This window comes from Salmo salar, chromosome ssa12 (genome assembly GCF_905237065.1).
Source record: "Salmo salar chromosome ssa12, Ssal_v3.1, whole genome shotgun sequence".
NCBI lineage: Eukaryota > Metazoa > Chordata > Actinopteri > Salmoniformes > Salmonidae > Salmo > Salmo salar.
The window spans coordinates 13302266-13315000 of NC_059453.1; the positions used below are offsets into that span (position 1 = coordinate 13302266).

A 12735-nucleotide genomic window follows, 5' to 3' on the forward strand; every position below is an offset into this window, starting at 1 on the left:
TTTGGCTAAGGTGTATGTAAACTTCCGACTTCAACTGTACATATATAAACATATAGCCATATATATATATAAACATATAGCCATATATGTATAAAAATATAACCATATATATAAACATAGAGCCATATATATATGAACGTAGAACCGTATATGTATAAGCATTGAGCCATATATAAACATAGAGCCATATATAAACATAGAACCATATATATATATGTTTATATATATGGCTCTATGTTTATATACATATATTGTTCTATGTTTATATATATATATATGGTTCTATGTTTATATATGGCTCAATATAAATAAACATAAAACCATCTATAAACAAGACAGAGATTCAATCCTATGCTATGATACAGTTTTACTTGAATTTAAATGTCCAGCATCCAATAGCAACAAAGCCAGGATTCAATCCAATGCAAGGTATAAAAGAGCCCATTAGCTTTATGTTTCTCTGTCCTGGGTGCTGTTGTTTGTAGCACTAGCCCAGTGTTTCTCAGTCCTGGTCGTGGGTGCTGTTGTTTGTAGCACTAGCCCAGTGTTTCTCAGTCCTGGTCGTGGGTGCTGTTGTTTGTAGCACTAGCCCAGTGTTTCTCAGTCCTGGTCGTGGGTGCTGTTGTTTGTAGCACTAGCCCAGTGTTTCTCAGTCCTGGTCGTGGGTGCTGTTGTTTGTAGCACTAGCCCAGTGTTTCTCAGTCCTGGTCGTGGGTGCTGTTGTTTGTAGCACTAGCCCAGTGTTTCTCAGTCCTGGTCGTGGGTGCTGTTGTTTGTAGCACTAGCCCAGTGTTTCTCAGTCCTGGTCGTGGGTGCTGTTGTTTGTAGCACTAGCCCAGTGTTTCTCAGTCCTGGTCGTGGGTGCTGTTGTTTGTAGCACTAGCCCAGTGTTTCTCAGTCCTGGTCGTGGGTGCTGTTGTTTGCAGCACTAGCCCAGTGTTTCTCAGTCCTGGTCGTGGGTGCTGTTGTTTGTAGCACTAGCCCAGTGTTTCTCAGTCCTGGTCGTGGGTGCTGTTGTTTGTAGCACTAGCCCAGTGTTTCTCAGTCCTGGTCGTGGGTGCTGTTGTTTGTAGCACTAGCCCAGTGTTTCTCAGTCCTGGTCGTGGGTGCTGTTGTTTGTAGCACTCCCACAGTTCATTCAAGTAATCAACTCCTCAGCAGGTTTTTGCACCCCTTTGTGTCCCCAGGACCAGGATTCAGAAACACTACACTAGACAGCCGACAATGGATTTTTAAAGGAATTTTCCCCGCCATTTGCCGAGATGGCATTCACGGTAATAGCTGCAGATGTTGTCTCAAGATTAAAATACCTTTATAAAAACAATAGTCTGTTTTCTTGTGTGATTCTCTATAACACACCTTGGTTAGAATCTATACATTGAAATAATATAACTGACCCACAAATCTGATTGACAAATGTACGTGTGTGTGTGTGTCAATACACACCGTCTCCTAAATCATGAATGCCCCCATGAAATTATCTTCAGCTCCAAGTCTCAGGAGCGTCCCGTTGTCCACGGTTACATAGATGATGTCTCCAGGCAACAGATGGAAGACTCCGCCCAGGTAGCTGTTCAGAAGATTCTGATGAGAAATCTTCTTTGGTCTGGAATCCTGGGAAGTACAATGGAACCTAACGGAGAGACAGGCAGACACTTAGACTGCATCCCAAAAGGACCACCACCTCACACACACTCACTGACCTGTTAGCTTTCATCAACACATTCCCCCCTCCCCCTCCCAGGACCACCACCTCACACACACTCACTGACCTGTTAGATTTCATCAACACAAGTGGTTTGTTTTTGTAACCCTCGGTGATCCACATCACCTTGTGTTTGAACAGAATGCAGTCTTCAACAAAGTGCACTTTGGAGTAGACATAGTAGTGCCCTTCCCTCTGTGCTACCAGGTGGCCATCTTTGTAGTCCATCTGATCTGTGAAGGCAGACAGACCCTTGTCTGATTCCCACAAAACGACACTATCCTCACCCACTGACCGGGGGGAGCCTGGGAGACGGAGGGGGGAGTGGAGGTAGGGGATGGAGGGAAGGGAGCGAGGGAGAGTAAGGGGAGGGGGAGAGAGATGGGGGAATGGGGTGGAGAAAGATATGGGGCAGAGGGGGAGTTTAGAGAGCAGATATTGCTGGTTAAGTGTGTGTGTGTGTGTGTGTGTGTGTGTGTGTGTGTGTGTGTGTGTGTGTGTGTGTGTGTGTGTGTGTGTGTGTGTGTGTGCTTACGTTTCTGTGTGTGTTTCTGTTTGTGTGTGTGCTTCTGTGTGTGTGTGTGTGTGTGCTTGTGTGTGTGTGTGTGTGTGTGTGTGTGTGTGTGTGTGTGTGTGTGTGTGTGTGTGTGTGTGTGTGTGTGTGTGTGTGTGTGTGTGTGTGTGTGTGTGTGTGTGTGTGTGTGTGTGTGTGTGTGTGTGTGTGTGTGTGTGTGTGTGTGTGTGTGTTGAGAAGCTGTACTGTACCTATCAAGTGTGCTGAGGGTTTCCGTTGGATCTCAGGTGGGCTTGTCCTCGTCGTAGGGTCGACTAAAATCTCATTGGTCTCTGTCAGGGGACAAGAAATTATTTCATGAGAGAGAGAGAGAGAGACAGAGAGGGGGTGGGGGGACAATGGAGAGAAAGAGGGAGGGAGAAAGAAAGAGAAAGAGAAAGAGAAAGAAAAAGAGAAAGAGAGAGAGAGATCAACTTTCAGAAAACCAAAGTTGTGATTTTCCAGAAAAGGGCCAGGAATCAGAGAAGTAGACACTCCTTCACTGTGGTTGAACATACATGGTACAACTACCTGGGACTAACAGTCTGGCAGTATATCCACGAATACAACTACCTGGGACTAACAGTCTGGCAGTATATCCACGAATACAACTACCTGGGACTACCAGTCTGGCAGTATATCCCCGAATACAACTACCTGGGACTAACAGTCTGGCAGTATATCCACGAATACAACTACCTGGGACTAACAGTCTGGCAGTATATCCACGAATACAACTACCTGGGACTACCAGTCTGGCAGTATATCCACGAATACAACTACCTGGGACTAACAGTCTGGCAGTATATCCACGAATACAACTACCTGGGACTAACAGTCTGGCAGTATATCCACGAATACAACTACCTGGGACTAACAGTCTGGCAGTATATCCACGAATACAACTACCTGGGACTAACAGTCTGGCAGTATATCCACGAATACAACTACCTGGGACTAACAGTCTGGCAGTATATCCTCGAATACAACTACCTGGGACTAACAGTCTGGCAGTATATCCACGAATACAACTCCCTGGGACTAACAGTCTGGCAGTATATCCACGAATACAACTACCTGGGACTAACAGTCTGGCAGTATATCCACGAATACAACTACCTGGGACTAACAGTCTGGCAGTATATCCACGAATACAACTACCTGGGACTAACAGTCTGGCAGTATATCCACGAATACAACTACCTGGGACTAACAGTCTGGCAGTATATCCACGAATACAACTACCTGGGACTAACAGTCTGGCAGTATATCCACGAATACAACTACCTGGGACTAACAGTCTGGCAGTATATCCACGAATACAACTACCTGGGACTAACAGTCCGGCAGTATATCCACGAATACAACTACCTGGGACTAACAGTCTGGCAGTATATCCACGAATACAACTACCTGGGACTAACAGTCTGGCAGTATATCCACGAATACAACTACCTGGGACTAACAGTCTGGCAGTATATCCACGAATACAACTACCTGGGACTACCAGTCTGGCTGTATATCCCCGAATACAACTACCTGGGACTAACAGTCTGGCAGTATATCCACGAATACAACTACCTGGGACTAACAGTCTGGCAGTATATCCACGAATACAACTACCTGGGACTAACAGTCTGGCAGTATATCCCCGAAATACAACTACCTGGGACTACCAGTCTGGCAGTATATCCACGAATACAACTACCTGGGACTAACAGTCTGGCAGTATATCCACGAATACAACTACCTGGGACTACCAGTCTGGCAGTATATCCACGAATACAACTACCTGGGACTAACAGTCTGGCAGTATATCCTCGAATACAACTACCTGGGACTACCAGTCTGGCAGTATATCCACGAATACAACTACCTGGGACTAACAGTCTGGCAGTATATCCACGAATACAACTACCTGGGACTAACAGTCTGGCAGTATATCCACGAATACAACTACCTGGGACTACCAGTCTGGCAGTATATCCCCGAATACAACTACCTGGGACTAACAGTCTGGCAGTATATCCACGAATACAACTACCTGGGACTAACAGTCTGGCAGTATATCCCCGAATACAACTACCTGGGACTAACAGTCTGGCAGTATATCCCCGAATACAACTACCTGGGACTAACAGTCTGGCAGTATATCCACGAATACAACTACCTGGGACTACCAGTCTGGCAGTATATCCACGAATACAACTACCTGGGACTAACAGTCTGGCAGTATATCCACGAATACAACTACCTGGGACTAACAGTCTGGCAGTATATCCACGAATACAACTACCTGGGACTAACAGTCTGGCAGTATATCCACGAATGCAACTACCTGGGACTAACAGTCTGGCAGTATATCCTCGAATACAACTACCTGGGACTAACAGTCTGGCAGTATATCCACGAATACAACTACCTGGGACTAACAGTCTGGCAGTATATCCACGAATACAACTAAATGGGACTAACAGTCTGGCAGTATATCCACGAATACAACTACCTGGGACTAACAGTCTGGCAGTATATCCACGAATACAACTACCTGGGACTAACAGTCTGGCAGTATATCCACGAATACAACTACCTGGGACTACCAGTCTGGCAGTATATCCCCGAATACAACTACCTGGGACTAACAGTCTGGCAGTATATCCACGAATACAACTACCTGGGACTAACAGTCTGGCAGTATATCCACGAATACAACTACCTGGGACTAACAGTCCGGCAGTATATCCACGAATACAACTACCTGGGACTAACAGTCTGGCAGTATATCCACGAATACAACTACCTGGGACTAACAGTCTGGCAGTATATCCTCGAATACAACTACCTGGGACTAACAGTCTGGCAGTATATCCACGAATACAACTACCTGGGACTACCAGTCTGGCTGTATATCCCCGAATACAACTACCTGGGACTAACAGTCTGGCAGTATATCCACGAATACAACTACCTGGGACTAACAGTCTGGCAGTATATCCTCGAATACAACTACCTGGGACTAACAGTCTGGCAGTATATCCCCGAAAACAACTACCTGGGACTACCAGTCTGGCAGTATATCCACGAATACAACTACCTGGGACTAACAGTCTGGCAGTATATCCACGAATACAACTACCTGGGACTACCAGTCTGGCAGTATATCCCCGAATACAACTACCTGGGACTAACAGTCTGGCAGTATATCCACGAATACAACTACCTGGGACTACCAGTCTGGCAGTATATCCTTGAATACAACTACCTGGGACTAACAGTCTGGCAGTATATCCACGAATACAACTACCTGGGACTAACAGTCTGGCAGTATATCCACGAATACAACTACCTGGGACTAACAGTCTGGCAGTATATCCACGAATACAACTACCTGGGACTAACAGTCTGGCAGTATATCCACGAATACAACTACCTGGGACTACCAGTCTGGCAGTATATCCCCGAATACAACTACCTGGGACTAACAGTCTGGCAGTATATCCACGAATACAACTACCTGGGACTAACAGTCTGGCAGTATATCCCCGAATACAACTACCTGGGACTAACAGTCTGGCAGTATATCCCGAATACAACTACCTGGGACTAACAGTCTGGCAGTATATCCACGAATACAACTACCTGGGACTACCAGTCTGGCAGTATATCCACGAATACAACTACCTGGGACTAACAGTCTGGCAGTATATCCACGAATACAACTACCTGGGACTAACAGTCTGGCAGTATATCCACGAATGCAACTACCTGGGACTAACAGTCTGGCAGTATATCCTCGAATACAACTACCTGGGACTAACAGTCTGGCAGTATATCCACGAATACAACTACCTGGGACTAACAGTCTGGCAGTATATCCACGAATACAACTACCTGGGACTAACAGTCTGGCAGTATATCCACGAATACAACTACCTGGGACTAACAGTCTGGCAGTATATCCACGAATACAACTACCTGGGACTAACAGTCTGGCAGTATATCCACGAATACAACTACCTGGGACTAACAGTCTGGCAGTATATCCACGAATACAACTACCTGGGACTAACAGTCTGGCAGTATATCCACGAATGCAACTACCTGGGACTAACAGTCTGGCAGTATATCCTCGAATACAACTACCTGGGACTAACAGTCTGGCAGTATATCCACGAATACAACTACCTGGGACTAACAGTCTGGCAGTATATCCACGAATACAACTAAATGGAACTAACAGTCTGGCAGTATATCCACGAATACAACTACCTGGGACTAACAGTCTGGCAGTATATCCACGAATACAACTACCTGGGACTAACAGTCTGGCAGTATATCCACGAATACAACTACCTGGGACTACCAGTCTGGCAGTATATCCCCGAATACAACTACCTGGGACTAACAGTCTGGCAGTATATCCACGAATACAACTACCTGGGACTAACAGTCTGGCAGTATATTCACGAATACAACTACCTGGGACTAACAGTCTGGCAGTATATCCACGAATACAACTACCTGGGACTACCAGTCTGGCAGTATATCCACGAATACAACTACCTGGGACTAACAGTCTGGCAGTATATCCACGAATACAACTACCTGGGACTAACAGTCTGGCAGTATATCCACGAATACAACTACCTGGGACTAACAGTCTGGCAGTATATCCTCGAATACAACGACCTGGGACTAACAGTCTGGCAGTATATCCACGAATACAACTACCTGGGACTACCAGTCTGGCTGTGTATCCCCGAATACAACTACCTGGGACTAACAGTCTGGCAGTATATCCACGAATACAACTACCTGGGACTAACAGTCTGGCAGTATATCCTCGAATACAACTACCTGGGACTAACAGTCTGGCAGTATATCCCCGAAAACAACTACCTGGGACTACCAGTCTGGCAGTATATCCACGAATACAACTACCTGGGACTAACAGTCTGGCAGTATATCCACGAATACAACTACCTGGGACTACCAGTCTGGCAGTATATCCCCGAATACAACTACCTGGGACTAACAGTCTGGCAGTATATCCACGAATACAACTACCTGGGACTACCAGTCTGGCAGTATATCCTTGAATACAACTACCTGGGACTAACAGTCTGGCAGTATATCCACGAATACAACTACCTGGGACTAACAGTCTGGCAGTATATCCACGAATACAACTACCTGGGACTAACAGTCTGGCAGTATATCCACGAATACAACTACCTGGGACTAACAGTCTGGCAGTATATCCACGAATACAACTACCTGGGACTACCAGTCTGGCAGTATATCCCCGAATACAACTACCTGGGACTAACAGTCTGGCAGTATATCCACGAATACAACTACCTGGGACTAACAGTCTGGCAGTATATCCCCGAATACAACTACCTGGGACTAACAGTCTGGCAGTATATCCCGAATACAACTACCTGGGACTAACAGTCTGGCAGTATATCCACGAATACAACTACCTGGGACTACCAGTCTGGCAGTATATCCACGAATACAACTACCTGGGACTAACAGTCTGGCAGTATATCCACGAATACAACTACCTGGGACTAACAGTCTGGCAGTATATCCACGAATGCAACTACCTGGGACTAACAGTCTGGCAGTATATCCTCGAATACAACTACCTGGGACTAACAGTCTGGCAGTATATCCACGAATACAACTACCTGGGACTAACAGTCTGGCAGTATATCCACGAATACAACTAAATGGGACTAACAGTCTGGCAGTATATCCACGAATACAACTACCTGGGACTAACAGTCTGGCAGTATATCCACGAATACAACTACCTGGGACTAACAGTCTGGCAGTATGTCCACGAATACAACTACCTGGGACTACCAGTCTGGCAGTATATCCCCGAATACAACTACCTGGGACTAACAGTCTGGCAGTATATCCACGAATACAACTACCTGGGACTAACAGTCCGGCAGTATATCCACGAATACAACTACCTGGGACTAACAGTCTGGCAGTATATCCACGAATACAACTACCTGGGACTAACAGTCTGGCAGTATATCCTCGAATACAACTACCTGGGACTAACAGTCTGGCAGTATATCCACGAATACAACTACCTGGGACTACCAGTCTGGCTGTATATGCCCGAATACAACTACCTGGGACTAACAGTCTGGCAGTATATCCACGAATACAACTACCTGGGACTAACAGTCTGGCAGTATATCCTCGAATACAACTACCTGGGACTAACAGTCTGGCAGTATATCCCCGAAAACAACTACCTGGGACTACCAGTCTGGCAGTATATCCACGAATACAACTACCTGGGACTAACAGTCTGGCAGTATATCCACGAATACAACTACCTGGGACTACCAGTCTGGCAGTATATCCCCGAATACAACTACCTGGGACTAACAGTCTGGCAGTATATCCACGAATACAACTACCTGGGACTACCAGTCTGGCAGTATATCCTTGAATACAACTACCTGGGACTAACAGTCTGGCAGTATATCCACGAATACAAGTACCTGGGACTAACAGTCTGGCAGTATATCCACGAATACAACTACCTGGGACTAACAGTCTGGCAGTATATCCACGAATACAACTACCTGGGACTAACAGTCTGGCAGTATATCCACGAATACAACTACCTGGGACTACCAGTCTGGCAGTATATCCCCGAATACAACTACCTGGGACTAACAGTCTGGCAGTATATCCACGAATACAACTACCTGGGACTAACAGTCTGGCAGTATATCCCCGAATACAACTACCTGGGACTAACAGTCTGGCAGTATATCCCGAATACAACTACCTGGGACTAACAGTCTGGCAGTATATCCACGAATACAACTACCTGGGACTACCAGTCTGGCAGTATATCCACGAATACAACTACCTGGGACTAACAGTCTGGCAGTATATCCACGAATACAACTACCTGGGACTAACAGTCTGGCAGTATATCCACGAATGCAACTACCTGGGACTAACAGTCTGGCAGTATATCCTCGAATACAACTACCTGGGACTAACAGTCTGGCAGTATATCCACGAATACAACTACCTGGGACTAACAGTCTGGCAGTATATCCACGAATACAACTACCTGGGACTAACAGTCTGGCAGTATATCCACGAATACAACTACCTGGGACTACCAGTCTGGCAGTATATCCACGAATACAACTACCTGGGACTAACAGTCTGGCAGTATATCCACGAATACAACTACCTGGGACTAACAGTCTGGCAGTATATCCACGAATACAACTACCTGGGACTAACAGTCTGGCAGTATATCCACGAATACAACTACCTGGGACTAACAGTCTGGCAGTATATCCACGAATGCAACTACCTGGGACTAACAGTCTGGCAGTATATCCTCGAATACAACTACCTGGGACTAACAGTCTGGCAGTATATCCACGAATACAACTACCTGGGACTAACAGTCTGGCAGTATATCCACGAATACAACTAAATGGAACTAACAGTCTGGCAGTATATCCACGAATACAACTACCTGGGACTAACAGTCTGGCAGTATATCCACGAATACAACTACCTGGGACTACCAGTCTGGCAGTATATCCCCGAATACAACTACCTGGGACTAACAGTCTGGCAGTATATCCACGAATACAACTACCTGGGACTAACAGTCTGGCAGTATATTCACGAATACAACTACCTGGGACTAACAGTCTGGCAGTATATCCACGAATACAACTACCTGGGACTACCAGTCTGGCAGTATATCCACGAATACAACTACCTGGGACTAACAGTCTGGCAGTATATCCACGAATACAACTACCTGGGACTAACAGTCTGGCAGTATATCCACGAATACAACTACCTGGGACTAACAGTCTGGCAGTATATCCTCGAATACAACTACCTGGGACTAACAGTCTGGCAGTATATCCACGAATACAACTACCTGGGACTACCAGTCTGGCTGTATATCCCCGAATACAACTACCTGGGACTAACAGTCTGGCAGTATATCCACGAATACAACTACCTGGGACTAACAGTCTGGCAGTATATCCTCGAATACAACTACCTGGGACTAACAGTCTGGCAGTATATCCCCGAAAACAACTACCTGGGACTACCAGTCTGGCAGTATATCCACGAATACAACTACCTGGGACTAACAGTCTGGCAGTATATCCACGAATACAACTACCTGGGACTACCAGTCTGGCAGTATATCCCCGAATACAACTACCTGGGACTAACAGTCTGGCAGTATATCCACGAATACAACTACCTGGGACTACCAGTCTGGCAGTATATCCCTTGAATACAACTACCTGGGACTAACAGTCTGGCAGTATATCCACGAATACAACTACCTGGGACTAACAGTCTGGCAGTATATCCACGAATACAACTACCTGGGACTAACAGTCTGGCAGTATATCCACGAATACAACTACCTGGGACTAACAGTCTGGCAGTATATCCACGAATACAACTACCTGGGACTACCAGTCTGGCAGTATATCCCCGAATACAACTACCTGGGACTAGCAGTCTGGCAGTATATCCACGAATACAACTACCTGGGACTAACAGTCTGGCAGTATATCCCCGAATACAACTACCTGGGACTAACAGTCTGGCAGTATATCCCGAATACAACTACCTGGGACTAACAGTCTGGCAGTATATCCACGAATACAACTACCTGGGACTACCAGTCTGGCAGTATATCCACGAATACAACTACCTGGGACTAACAGTCTGGCAGTATATCCACGAATACAACTACCTGGGACTAACAGTCTGGCAGTATATCCACGAATGCAACTACCTGGGACTAACAGTCTGGCAGTATATCCTCGAATACAACTACCTGGGACTAACAGTCTGGCAGTATATCCACGAATACAACTACCTGGGACTAACAGTCTGGCAGTATATCCACGAATACAACTACCTGGGACTAACAGTCTGGCAGTATATCCACGAATACAACTACCTGGGACTACCAGTCTGGCAGTATATCCACGAATACAACTACCTGGGACTAACAGTCTGGCAGTATATCCACGAATACAACTACCTGGGACTAACAGTCTGGCAGTATATCCACGAATACAACTACCTGGGACTAACAGTCTGGCAGTATATCCACGAATACAACTACCTGGGACTAACAGTCTGGCAGTATATCCACGAATGCAACTACCTGGGACTAACAGTCTGGCAGTATATCCACGAATACAACTACCTGGGACTACCAGTCTGGCAGTATATCCCCGAATACAACTACCTGGGACTAACAGTCTGGCAGTATATCCACGAATACAACTACCTGGGACTAACAGTCTGGCAGTATATTCACGAATACAACTACCTGGGACTAACAGTCTGGCAGTATATCCACGAATACAACTACCTGGGACTACCAGTCTGGCAGTATATCCACGAATACAACTACCTGGGACTAACAGTCTGGCAGTATATCCACGAATACAACTACCTGGGACTAACAGTCTGGCAGTATATCCACGAATACAACTACCTGGGACTAACAGTCTGGCAGTATATCCACGAATACAACTACCTGGGACTAACAGTCTGGCAGTATATCCACGAATACTAAAGAAAGTACCAAATAACGCATGCAGAGCAGAACTCTGACAATTTCGTTTTAATTGTAAATATAAAGAAAAGGCCACAAAAATGTTGGCCTCAAAAGAGAAAAGAAATGGTCAGAATATCTCTAGTCTGTCAGAGATACAACACAGAGACAGACCACCAACTGGTCAGAATATCTCTACTCTGTCAGAGATACAACACAGAGACAGACCACCAACTGGTCAGAATATATCTACTCTGTCAGAGATACAACACAGAGACAGACCACCAACTGGTCAGAATATCTCTACTCTGTCAGATACAACACAGAGACAGACCACCAACTGGTCAGAATATCTCTACTCTGTCAGAGATACAACACAGAGACAAACCACCAACTGGTCAGAATATCTCTACTCTGTCAGAGATACAACACAGAGACAAACCACCAACTGGTCAGAATATCTCTACTCTGTCAGAGATACAACACAGAGACAGACCACCAACTGGTCAGAATATCTCTAGTCTGTCAGAGATACAACACAGAGACAAACCACCAACTGGTCAGAATATATCTACTCTGTCAGAGATACAACACAGAGACAAACCACCAACTGGTCAGAATATATCTACTCTGTCAGAGATACAACACAGAGACAGACCACCAACTGGTCAGAATATCTCTACTCTGTCAGATACAACACAGAGACAGACCACCAACTGGTCAGAATATATCTACTCTGTCAGAGATACAACACAGAGACAGACCACCAACTGGTCAGAATATATCTACTCTGTCAGAGATACAACACAGAGACAGACCACCAACTGGTCAGAATATCTCTACTCTGTCAGATACAAC

At 45.6% G+C, this 12735-nt stretch overlaps 1 protein-coding gene across 4 annotated transcripts in view; it reads right to left on the reverse strand.

The window, feature by feature from the left end:
• Nucleotides 1-613: 613 nt before the first annotated feature.
• LOC106564215 (tumor necrosis factor ligand superfamily member 14-like) overlaps nt 614-12735 on the reverse strand; it is an 18336-nt gene continuing 6214 nt past the window's right edge. For all 4 annotated transcript variants that reach the window (XM_045690753.1, XM_045690754.1, XM_045690751.1 and 1 more), the window contains 3 exons: nt 2471-2551; nt 1773-2010; nt 614-1633 (listed from right to left, as the gene is read on the reverse strand). In XM_045690753.1, coding sequence (XP_045546709.1) covers nt 1453-1633; nt 1773-2010; nt 2471-2551 — 500 coding nt within the window. In that variant the 3' untranslated portion in view covers nt 614-1452. The remainder of the gene's footprint in view (nt 1634-1772; nt 2011-2470; nt 2552-12735) is intronic.